This window comes from Gymnogyps californianus, chromosome 10, assembly GCF_018139145.2.
Source record: "Gymnogyps californianus isolate 813 chromosome 10, ASM1813914v2, whole genome shotgun sequence".
NCBI classification, from domain to species: domain Eukaryota; kingdom Metazoa; phylum Chordata; class Aves; order Accipitriformes; family Cathartidae; genus Gymnogyps; species Gymnogyps californianus.
The window spans coordinates 2,745,187-2,757,543 of NC_059480.1; the positions used below are offsets into that span (position 1 = coordinate 2,745,187).

Consider the following 12,357-nt stretch of genomic DNA (forward strand, 5'->3'; position numbering starts at 1 on the left):
TGGAGGTACTACGAATTTCAATCAGAAAATAAGTTCAGATACAGATGTTGATGACTAAATGTCATCCAAACCTGATACATTATGATAAAAGGAACTGGCAACCATGCCAGTAAGATGCTAGCGCATAAGACCAGAAAAAGAGCACTGCTGAAAGTGGTGTTTCCTTTACCTCTTTCATATTATTTCCAACAGATCAAACGTGTAATTACAAGGATGCATACCCTTTATTTTTGCATGTACTACTTTTGAACCTCAGTCTGCAATAGACGTGTGGATAAACACTGAAAATCAGTATAATATTGAAAATAATATTGAAAATATTGTTAACATTTCAGAAATATTTTAAATTAATATTAATGAAAGACTTTTAATCCTTTCAGATAGGCAGCTGAAGGGGAAAAAAGGTCTCATGATGTTCCTGCTCTGATACTCAAACTTTCTAGCCAGTGTAGTTCTGTGAACAAGAGCCACAGCTTGCCAACACAAGCCCAGTAGGTGCAAAGACGACAAAAATCTGAGAAACTGAAACATAAGAAACAAAGAAAACTTCTTCTCATGACAGGGTAAGCAGTGCTACAAATACAGCTTTACTCGAACAGGGGGGGAACGTCAAAGGACTCAAATCCATGCATGCCAAGGTGTGCAGACAAGAACAGTGAGGAACCACATACATTCTTGATTTCTGGAGAGACAAAGAAGAACTGGTGGCACAATGAAAAATTCCATTTCAACATACTAGAAAGCTCTCTTTGGATACATATCCTAAAATGGTTGTTGGCTTATAATGGAGCCATATTTACTCTGAACCATGTCTAACCGACACCAAGATTATTTTTACAAGATTACTTTTATTAGCTGAGTGTAAGCAGAGGGGTCAAATATGTTTTTCAAAATCAGCATCTAATCTGTAGTGAACTGCTAACATCAATTAACGGTAACTGGTAACGCACATAATATTACAGAGTAATCAAGGCATAGATCTGTTCATGTTTTGGTACTGAACACCTCTTACGATTACTGATCATTCTCTCTGATGTTCTGGGGAGGCACAAATCCCTTTTGCACACAAAAAGCAGAACACTTCTAAGCTTGGTTTGACCAACACAGAAGTACCAACTTCATTACAGCTTATTGGTCATAATTTACTTATGAGAAATATCCAGACTGATGCCTAAACAAAATCTGAGATCATCTCACACTCTTTATTTCACTGCCGGCTTAATGCCAGGGTCAGAGACCAATGCAGAAGTGCCTATGAAGATTTAAGCTACAAGTCAGCCTCTGTACTGGGGGCTCAGCTGAAGGACTGGAGGTTCACCCACGCCCTTCATTCCCGTCAGTGTAAACTCAGGCAGTTTAGCACGTGAGAATTGGTGATATAGTCCGTTCTGCCTATGGAGGTTTAGAGTGGGGAAATATAGCGGATATAGCTGTCTCCATAAAATCATTCAAGGAAAAAATAAACAAATTAGACAAATGACAAAAAGCAGGAGAGTATCATGTTTGCCTAAGAAAAAAAACATAGAGCCTAAAAAAGCTCTATGAACAGTCTTAATAGACTAACAAAATGTACCCGCAGAAAACACAAACAGCGGGTCATATCACACTTCATACACAGAGAGCTAACGACAGAAAAACTTCTGAAGCAACTAACTGTACAAAAGGTCACAGAGCAAATTAAAAAACAGTGACAACAATCCGATACCAACTTAATGTGGGTATCAAATTGATTTATAGAGTTCAAATGAGACTTGACACTGACACAACTAGCACTTCATAATAGAGACAAAGATTTATGTGCAAAGAGCAGCTCTGAAGTTACATATACTTGAAATACAAAATATTCACCTAACTTTGTTTCCCTGGAAGAACCAAACAGCAATAAACCTGAAGAGAAGTAAATGAATCCTGCTATGAGAACCAAAATAGAGGACAAACTTAAAAGAAGTGAGAACTGAATTCAGCTACAGACTTCCATGAGTTGGCAACACAAAGCCAGAAATATCTAACAACTAAAATCCTGAGAGCAAACAGCAGGAGCAGATAGATCAGAAATGAAAGCACATGATTCCCATGTAATCTCAGAATCTATTAATTGAATTTTTCTGGGTTTTCATTGCTGGAAGCAAACTTAAGAGCGCTATAAAAAAATGTTGCTTCGTATTACAGGGAAAGAACTAAACATTGAGAAGTAATAGGTTCTGACAAATACAAATATATGGCACTTGTCTGAAAATATGCAATACTGACATAATTGCTAAAATTGGCCACAAAAACCCTGCATCGAAACTATGAAAAACAAAAATGCTAAGCATTCCTAATTGTTACATCAAAATCCCTAAGCTATTAAAGAAAAAGAAAAGTATAAAGACGCTAATAAGTTTGGTTTTTAGAACCTTGGTTTCACATGAGATTATTGTCCAGAAGTGCAAGTTAAAAAAATACTAAAACACATTTTAATTGCATCCTCTTTCCCGCTATAGGGTTTCTTTCTTTCTTTTTTTTGGAATATTTTTACCAATAGTAAAATTTTCAAAGGTGCACAAGTGACACATACTCTTGAAATTATGGCTCAAGTCATTTATGCCTGTTTGCATTGCAGGCCTTCAAATAAACTTGCTTATTGCTTTACTATTTGCTTATCATTTCTCCACTGCTTAAAATGTGCTGTCTACTTCTTTCTCATATATGTAGGCTGGGCACATTTTAAGTATGTGCATGCACATGTATATATGCACGCGTATATATACACAAATATACAGACACACGCCCATCTATATGTGCATATACAAATATTAAACTTCTCAAAACAATCCCTTTGTATCTGAATTCTAAAGGTTTCTTAATACAAACATGCAGATAATTTCTTTTTAGACTTTCATCTGCAGAAGACTTCTGATGGCATCTCTCTTGAAATAGATGAAATGTATCAAAGTCAATTCCATACACACAGAGTCATCAAATATCAAAGCAATCACCCATTCCTTTTCATTTGGCTCCTGCAAATATCAATAACTCTAAGATAAACATACTACATAAAGCATATTGTATGTTCTGTACCACAGTAAAACCAGAAAATAGACTCCAGATGTTTCCTCAAATCCTGCCAAAAAAGAAATTTGAAAAAGTGTTGAAAACCAAGCAAAGTTGGAAGCCCTGACTTAAAACATGTAGGAAGAAGAGGCACAAGGAATCTGTAGCTTTGTTAGGAGTAAATTTGTTCTGTCTTCACCTACTAGATAAGAAGGGTCAATCCTGAATAACTGTAAATACAGCAACTATGAAGAATAAAAATTCTCATTTCCTTCCTGCTTATTACTTCTTTAAAATTACATCTCAGACCTTCCACAGATTTGAGACTGAGAGAAAATTTTCAACAGCTTTCACTCGTTTGGAAGACTAGATTCCTTTGAGAGTTAATTAGGCTTAGCTTTTAGCTACACTAAAAGTAAGAGTGAAAATGGGACTTGGCCCTAATTTTCCTAATTTGTAATTTTCTCGTGTTAGTTAGCACCACAAAGTTAAAACAAACTAACTGATATTGCATGAGTCCTGTTTTGTTGAAATGCAAAGCAAAGGAGGTTTGTTAAACAATCCTTCAGTAGGAACGACTGTTGGCTTTGCACTGCACCAGATGAACACTGTTTTGGGCCCATTGTTTCTCCTTTGAGTGCCAAAAACAATAGCTGAAGCACAATAGCTTACTAAAAGCATACAAGTACTGTCAAAATCAATCATCTACAGAGGTTCTTGAGGCAGGACTCATCTGGCCCAAGAGATCCTGTAAGACCTCTGAAATTGATCAAAACATAAAGGAGTAAGAAACACTTCCAGAGGCAATTCACTACAACTATCTTAGATATTTATTTTATAATGAAAAATTTGCCTTCAGGATGTGTCCATCTTTGTCCCTCAGACACAGAGGAAGTCTAGGCAACTGGTTTAGCCTTCATCTGCTGCTCTGGTAGGGACAGCAAGAAGAATGCAAGCTGCAGTGCAAAGTACTCAAAACTGCTTGTCAGCAGGTATTTTTGAAAAAATAAGCAAACAAAAAAAGCCTTGGATGCATCATAATATCATATACTTTTCCCTCACATAAAACTTATTACGGATATTCTTTAATGGACCACTTAATACCAACATGTATTTTCAATTTGGAAGTAATGAACAAAATAATGGAGAATTTCAAATACATGACTTTCTGATCTGTCTCTTGTCTTTCAGAAGTATATATGACAGTCCTCAACTCAATCAAAGCACATTCTGTCCCTTACTTTATCATACACAGACAGACTATTGGACCTATACAGGTTATGAAAAAATACAATTGTTTACAAAAGCGTAGCTTAGACTGAACTACTACAGTCAGGATATACGGAATTGTGAAGGGGTAACACAATTAGTTATTTTACCTGCATAGCACTCTTTCCCAGCTTAACCACCTCAAACAAAGTGACAGGGTCCCCTTCTCCATTCTGCTGAGGGTGGCCATTAGCTCTTCCACGACTTGCTCCTCTAGCTCCAGATTCAGAACGACCCTTGTCTGCTGGAGACTTCCGAGGTTTCTTAGTGGCAGACTGGGCAAAGAAAACCAGCAGAATGAAAATTTATTATAGCTATATCTGAAATCACTCAATGTATCTTTATAGATTATACATAAATATTACACACACATTTATACACTCACACGTGTATATACACACAAGTATCACAGAATAAGCCAGGCTGGAAGGGATCTCAGGAGGTCTCCAGCCTGACCTCCTGCTCAAAGCAGGGTCAGCTATGAAATTCAACCAAGTTGCTTAAGACTTTATCCAGTCAGGTACATATTTTTTTATTTATCAGTAGCTGTTGAGGAACAACTTAAAAGCCACTGTCATGTCAAGGTAAGTAGTGGTGAATTTCCAACGTTGGAGTACCAGTTCACATCAATACTCATATTAGTCTTATTCAACACAAACAGATAGTCGACAACATGACTAAAACTAGATAAATGGTAGCAAATTACAGACAGGACAGCAAAGGTGTTTAATGTTGGCACACAAAATGAACTTTTAGAATAACGAATGATCTTTGGAAGACAATAAGTTATTAAAAATACACTTGTCATGTTAACACTCATTTTCTGTATTTTTGTTTTTATACAACTTTTATAAGAAACTGTACATAAAGAGTCAGCTCCAACTCAACTCAAATTAAATCACTGAATTTATAGAGCCAGATTTAGTAGATCATCATAATAGCCCCTTTCTTCAAAATTTTATAGGTTAAAACATTTTCCCTATGAATCTAAATTATTTAATGTAAATTTTCTCTAGATTCTTCAAGCTTATAATCAGGTGGTATAGATCCCACTTGTAAGAAGTCACCTAGTGAACAGTTTGCTCTGAACTTAAGTCACCTTATGAAAAAAAAAAAAAAAAGTTTCTGGGGAAAATAACACAAGATTCCTGCTATGATCTTACTTCCATATTCTATTCTTTTTCCCTACTGTGAGGCAGACAAAAGCAAAAGCTGCCGTCTTCCACAGAACAATGAAGCTATTTTGAGGACTTATGTTAAAGAAAACAACACACAAGCAACTCGAAGATTATATTTAGGACAATATCCTCATAGTACCATTTCCTTGAGTATACTGTCAGCCAGTTTCTATTAAAGCTTTTAGTAAAGAACATGAAGTCAACATTTTTGGTTGCATCTTCCAATTGCAGACACATTTAAGACTTTTCCTGCAGAGGAAAGGGATCTAATTTCTGGAAGAGAGCTGGTAGAAGACAGACCTGCAGTCTAGCTCTCCCCTTACATTAAAAGGGATCACTGCTGGTTGGGCCCGAGAGCTAAAGAAAAGGGCAAGGTAGAGTGCAACTGCAACTGCAACTGCCTCTTGCAAATATTCAATGAAGGACTTGCATACAAATGCAAGCTGGAAAGCTTAAAATAATGGTACAATCTCTGTGAAAAGATTTCTGGATAACAACTGCACTGATTATCAAAAGAATATGTGTTCTCCCTCAATGAATTTTTAAACGTGCAAAGCTGCCTTTATCAGCAGGAAAGCTATCAATACATGAAATGTTTGAGCTCTACTAAGCTCCAAAGAGACACATGATCACTATTTAATAAAATGGCAAAGAATTAGAAGTAAATTGATTCTTTTGAGATATATAATCCATGTGCTTATTCAATCTGGGTGACAGTAAGCCATAAGCACTTCAACTAGCTACAAGTACTGCTAAATGAAAGCAGGAATGCAAGTTGATGCCCTCCACAGAAGCTAGCCCCTTCCATACTCAGTTTTTCTCAACATACCATTCAAAGGGAGACATTAACACTGCAAGGATGAAGGGAAAGCAAGTAGGAGATGGACGTGAAATGCACACATCCAAAGATACCTTGTTACTGCAAAGTAATGAGAAAAGCCACCTACACTGGCATGAGTACTATGGACCAGCACGCGCACCTTCAAAATGAGTAATCACAAGCCATGTAAACGCTCAGTTTAAACTCCACTTTTGTCAGGTACCCTGGGGAAAGGGGGGTGCTTTGACCAAGACTCATAGTTTGAATTAGAAGGGTGAGAACACCAGAGAGTTCTCAAAAGAGGTACAGAAATAAGCAACAGATGTACTTTTGACAGAATTACTGGACAAAGCCAGATTCTTCAAGCCCAAGTAAATATCTCAATATCCTGGACCTGAATTAACACCAGATGTAGTACTGAGTCTACTTGAATAAAGTTCCTCTCTGGTATAGATTTTCTTTTGACAATGAGAACATCTCTCACAGTGGAGAAACCAAGTCTTTTATTTAACGAAAGCCATTCTGCATCCAAGCTGGCGTAGCTAAATCCAGATGCAGGATCTGTATGGAATCCTGCCTCAAGAGAGCAAAACAAGCAGACAAAGGATCCTCCACCGAGAAACTGAAGAAAATGCAAAACCAGAACTTTGAGTTAGGCAGGGATTAACATTATCTTTAGGTGGAGAGGGACTAGAGGAAGGGTGTCCACCAGACTTCCACTCCACAGCACTTCTACCCCATAGGCATCTGACAGGAAGCCCAAGCTCAATCCCACTCCGAGTGCAAATATGAAAGCAAGTCATACGTAGGTCCTCCAGCCTCCAGAAACTGCCTGGTACTCTAATTATAAAGTTCCGCAAGCACAAGGCACAGAAGTGAGGAACTGGCATTATCTTATTCATTAACATACAATATTACAACACTGTTGGCACACATGACTTGCACGTAGTGTCCCTGAACTTACAGCAAGAAACTGTGCAGGCCATCTTGACAGATCTGAGCTTCATACAGGTTCCTACCTCTGAGTACAAAAGCTGAATAGGTAACCCTATTTCAAGAGGAAAATTTTTCACAATGAGAACAATCAGCCATTGGAATAATCTCCCCAGGGAAGTGGTGGATTCCCCAACATTGGACACTTTTAAGATTCAGCTGGACAGGGTGCTGGGCCATCTTGTTTAGACCATGCTTTTGCCAAGAAAGGTTGGACCAGAAGATCCTTGAGGTCCCTTCCAACCTGGTGTTCTATGATTCTATCCCAGGATGGAGATATCCAACACCACTGAAGCAAGTGAAGAAAAAGCATGGACTGGTACATCCACAGAAACGCAAAGAAGACTCCTTCATGATACAGAATATCTGTGGAATATCTGCAGAGGCAGGGTGCTCTTGGAAGTGGAGTTGCAAAGTCAAGCTACAAATCTAAAAATTATGTTTGGCATTGAGCATGCCAAACAGAGGTAGCCCTGCATCCCAAAAGAGATACACCTGCATTCACAGGAATGGGTGGTCCTTCAGCTCAACACAAAAAAATCCATCCTCTAATGCCATGAAGAGCTTCCACATAGAAACAGCCCTGCCCAAGGATGAGTGTGGCTCCAGTAAACCTGTCAGACTATCACTGACAGGTGTAAAATGTGATGTTTCATAAGACCAGAGTGAATTTGTAGCAAGTCTACTCTTGTGAGGATCCACTAAATGGTCATCAAGATACAGGAAAAATAGAACCTCTGCTTCCTAACAGGAACAACAATTGTGGTTATTGCTTGCCCCTTTACACCCTTTCAGCCAGAAATTTCCTGCCTCTACCTAAAGCCCTCTTAAATTGACAGTCATGCATGGGTTTTTTTTTTCCTTTTTAAGTGTCAGTTTGTTAGAATCCTGAGGTGGGTAAGAACTGACTGTTTTCCAGACTCAAAACTGACTTTTCTCCTGTTTATGAGAGGGATCTCTGAAAAGTCATGGAACAGACAAGCTGGTTAGCAATATTGCATCTAAATGTATTCATAAATCCTTGTAACAATTTCCATAATCCAGGCATCTGCTGCAGTGGCAGAGCCGACACTGAGGTGAATTAGGACTACCAGACGGAGGGATAAAGAAGCATGACAAGGTAAAAAAGCTTGAGGCTTTTTAATCACACACCAAGACAGGCGCTGCTTGGAGCTGTGAGCCTGTAGCAGTTAAATCTGTGTTTTCATTCTGAGACTCAGGACAGACAGTCAGACTGGTGGTGGTGTCAAAATGGACTGAGTTGCCAAATGAAAACAGAAGTTACTAATCATTTTTCAGATCTGTGCAGTAGATTCAACTGACAACAACTAAAAGCTAAGGATTTATACACACCAGCATTAGGATATTCAGAAGTTCCAGAACGTGCCACAGAAACAACTCTAAAATGGCCATATTGATGACCACATAGTTTACCTGCTGCTTTAAGGCTTAAACTAAGGCAAACAGGAAACAAAATACTTACACCTTGACTGTAATTAAACTAAAATGATGACAATTCAGAATTTTGTAATAAATTAGCTAGATAATGCTTTTCCTTTCATGTCTTTAAAATGATTGTGAAGGAAAAAAAAAGTGACCCACATTGTAAAATCAAGTAATACAGTGAAAGTTAATTCACACACTGCCAAAAAAAAAAAAGTGAAAGTGGCTTGACATTTTCCATTAACATTCCCCAAGTTCATCTGACGCACTTCACGAAGAAATAAAGACAGTAAAAGTGTTACAGGTCAGTAACTCCACCTAACCCACCGCCTTAAATGATGGCCTCTGTGCATTCATACCGTAAGTAATTTAAAGCAATACCCCATTTCTCAAGATAGCTGAAAGAAGCTTTTTAACCTTCCACCTGAGTAAGACTGAAGAACTTGCCTCTCAAAGGCATCATCCTCTTGAGAGGACTCTGCATTATAACCTCGTGTTACGCAGAAGAGGGGTAATGTCTGAGCTCTTTCTGAATTACTCCTGATTAAAAAAAGAAGGCTACCGCACACTTTGTAACATCACCATGGTTGTCTAGGGAGAAGTTCTTGGATTCAAACGGTCAGTCCTTTGGACTTTTTTCGTCATAGAAACAAACAAGGCGCTCCCTATGAAAAGCCTCATCCCACAAATAAAGACAGATGCAGGTCCCCTAACATCCAGCGCATACAGAGCTGCTTCAGCTGTAGCACATGCAGTTTAGAACAAAAAAAAGCAGAGGCAGTATTGGGGGGTGGCATTGCTTTTTTTCATCCTTATTTAAAAACCTAGCAAGAGTTCTAAAAGTCATCTTAAAGAATCAAGAGAGTCTGCTATAAATGCTTGAATCACTTCAATTCTTCTAGCTGAGGCAATTGCTACCAAAAAAAGACTATTTCCACAGAAAAATGAAGAATAGATTAGATTGCCAAAAATACAAGGACCATCCCATCAAAAGCTTAAAAGGAAAACTTCAAATGCCATTAGGATTTCTCCACCAGGAAGCTACAAGTGGCAGGATAGAGAAGTCTTCACATACTGGCTGTACATGCACTGCATTTCCACAGAACTACAGAAAGACTTATTCACTTTGCTTTTAAGGGACAGACCTAAAATATCAGGCAAGCAAGCTGAAACAGGACACTGATGTAAGTCACACCAAACCACAAACCTCGACTACTATGAAAAGAAATTCTTCCAAGAGGATTCCTTCCTACTATTAATCAGGATGTGTATGATTTGGAAGTAGAAGGAGAACTCAGTCCCCTACAGTATCTAACATCCATGCTACAAGGCTAAATAAGGCTAAGAGTCTGCTGCAAATCCAAAGATAAGGTATTGTGGTCTGTCTCCTCCACACCAAAAAATACGAAAAGATCTGAAAGCAAAACTGTACAGTCTGCGCTGGGGACAAAAGGATCAGAAGTGCCTTGTTCCATCTTGCCTTAACAGAAGAATCTGAGGAGAGGAGTTGGAGAAAGGCATGCTGCGGCCCTGAGTATGGGATGAGAGAGACACCAGCAGAGATCTCAGAATTGCCACCTCTGGAACAGAAAGACTGACATTTCTTCTTGTCCTCTGAGTCAAAGAGGCTAATCTGTCTATTCCTACTTCAAAGCTGAAATATAGCCAGGGATCCCTCTCACTCCCTCAACCTCTAACAGCTGAGGTTTAAACCAAGCTATTCTGAGCTCCTGGGAAGGTAAGGCCAGGTAGGTTAAAATAAAGCATGCCAACAACATTGAACAGACAGCGTTGATCTAGGAGAGGAGACAAAAAAGGACAGATAAATAACTGATCTGAGCCCAAGCTCACTAATGTGAAAGCTGCATTGCATCATAAGCCCTTGGGCTTTCAAATCCCCTACCTAGAACAGGAGAGCGCATCCATACCCATGTATTTCAACAATGCAGCAGACAGAAAAGGCATTTTTGGCCAATGTTACTCAGCAACTTCAACCAGAGGACTGTTATAGGTCACTCCTTAAATACACCCCACACAATTCACTAAATATATATCCAGAAGGTATGCTGACATACAGGATAGCATAAATACATGCACCAAAATATCCCACTGACTGGACAGATTCACCTCCTGGCCAGTCATTCCACAGGCATCTGGTCTACAAGACTCAGTGTTCAGAAGTGGACACGGGCAAGTGGGAGGCCAGCCCCAGCCATTGTCAATGCTAGAACAGGACATGGTGCAACTCCTGCTAAATTCACTGCAAGGGCTGGTGAATTCAGGACAATCAGATTAGATTCTGAGAGTTATTTTGAAGGACCAATGCACTTAATCTCTTTGCAAGTTGACTATTAGAGTAGTCTCTTACAGAAGCAGAGGAGCAACTTGGAAAGCAGCGTTTTCAGGAAGGGAAGGCTCCCCAAAATATTAAGGTTCTCTATGAACTGAAGAGTATTTGCTACAAATGGCAAATTTTCAAATGAGGACCATCTCCTTACAAAAGTCTCAAATCTGCAAAGAGGAATGTCTTTCTTTGGAAAAAAGTTTGGAAAATCATCTAGTAGTAGTCTATCTTTCTGATAAAAGATCAAGTCCATTCCATAACACTACAGCAGAAACCTATTTAAAATACATACATACATATATTTGATGGAGTACATTGTGTGCAGCTCTGTAATAGAACCATGCAGCTAGACAAAACAGCACAGAAGAGTAAACTCTCTTTCCAAAAGAGGTCAATATGTTTATGGCAGATGTGTCACTGTAGCTGTGCTGGCCTAAGGACACAAGCCAATCAGCACTTGCAGGGAGAGATCAAATCTTATTAGACCGTAATATTTTAGTTAGGAAAAAAAAAAAACACCACCACAAAAAACAGAAGAGCCTTTGGGCAGAAAAGCCTTTCTTTAGGTCTATAACAGAAATGAAAAACATCAAAGCTAAGTATCAGTTGAGAAAAAAAGCTCTGAATTTAACTAAATATTTTACTCTGTTTCACATCTGAGAGTAAAGGTAGGTGGTACCTGTGGAGGAAATAAAAATAATGTTAGGAGATGGAAAAGTGGGGGAGCAATGTCAGAGCTGCACCTCCTGTAAGAAACAGATAATTCACCTGTGGAAAGTGGATGGGTTAGCAACATGGATAGGTGAGAAATGTGGAGGAGGAGGGAAAGTGAAATACGATGTTTGCAAAGTCAATACGTCAATTACTAAGTCCATGACTTTTAATATCAAATAATGTTATAAATTTAATTGCCTAGATTAGACTTTCCAAGGTGTTTGCATTTCTCCTCAAGATATTAAACATTGAGTGGCTTTTTCTTTTTTGGTTATTTTTTTGTAGAACCTTATTTATTCTTTTCTGTTGCTGCAGTATCAATTTTGAAGGCAGGATTTGATTGTGTATCCAAGCATGTACACTTTGTCAAGTCACCCAAAAAACTGTAGCAAAATGACTGAATTTGCGGATGAGGGGAGAGCAATAGACGCCATTTATCTTGACTTTAGCAAGGTTTTCAGCAGTTTCCCACAATATTCTTGTATCCAAGTTGGGAAGTTGTGATCTGCATGGGTAGACAACTAGATGGGTGGAGAAGTGGTTGAACTGCTGGGCTCAGAGCC

General features: G+C 38.7%; 1 protein-coding gene across 1 annotated transcript in view; it reads right to left on the minus strand.

The window, feature by feature from the left end:
- Positions 1 to 12,357, minus strand: part of STAG1 (stromal antigen 1) — a 200,526-nt gene that overhangs the window by 135,530 nt on the left and 52,639 nt on the right. The window contains exon 4 of the mRNA XM_050902898.1: positions 4,413 to 4,577. Within this exon, the coding sequence (XP_050758855.1) occupies positions 4,413 to 4,577 (165 nt within the window). The remainder of the gene's footprint in view (positions 1 to 4,412; positions 4,578 to 12,357) is intronic.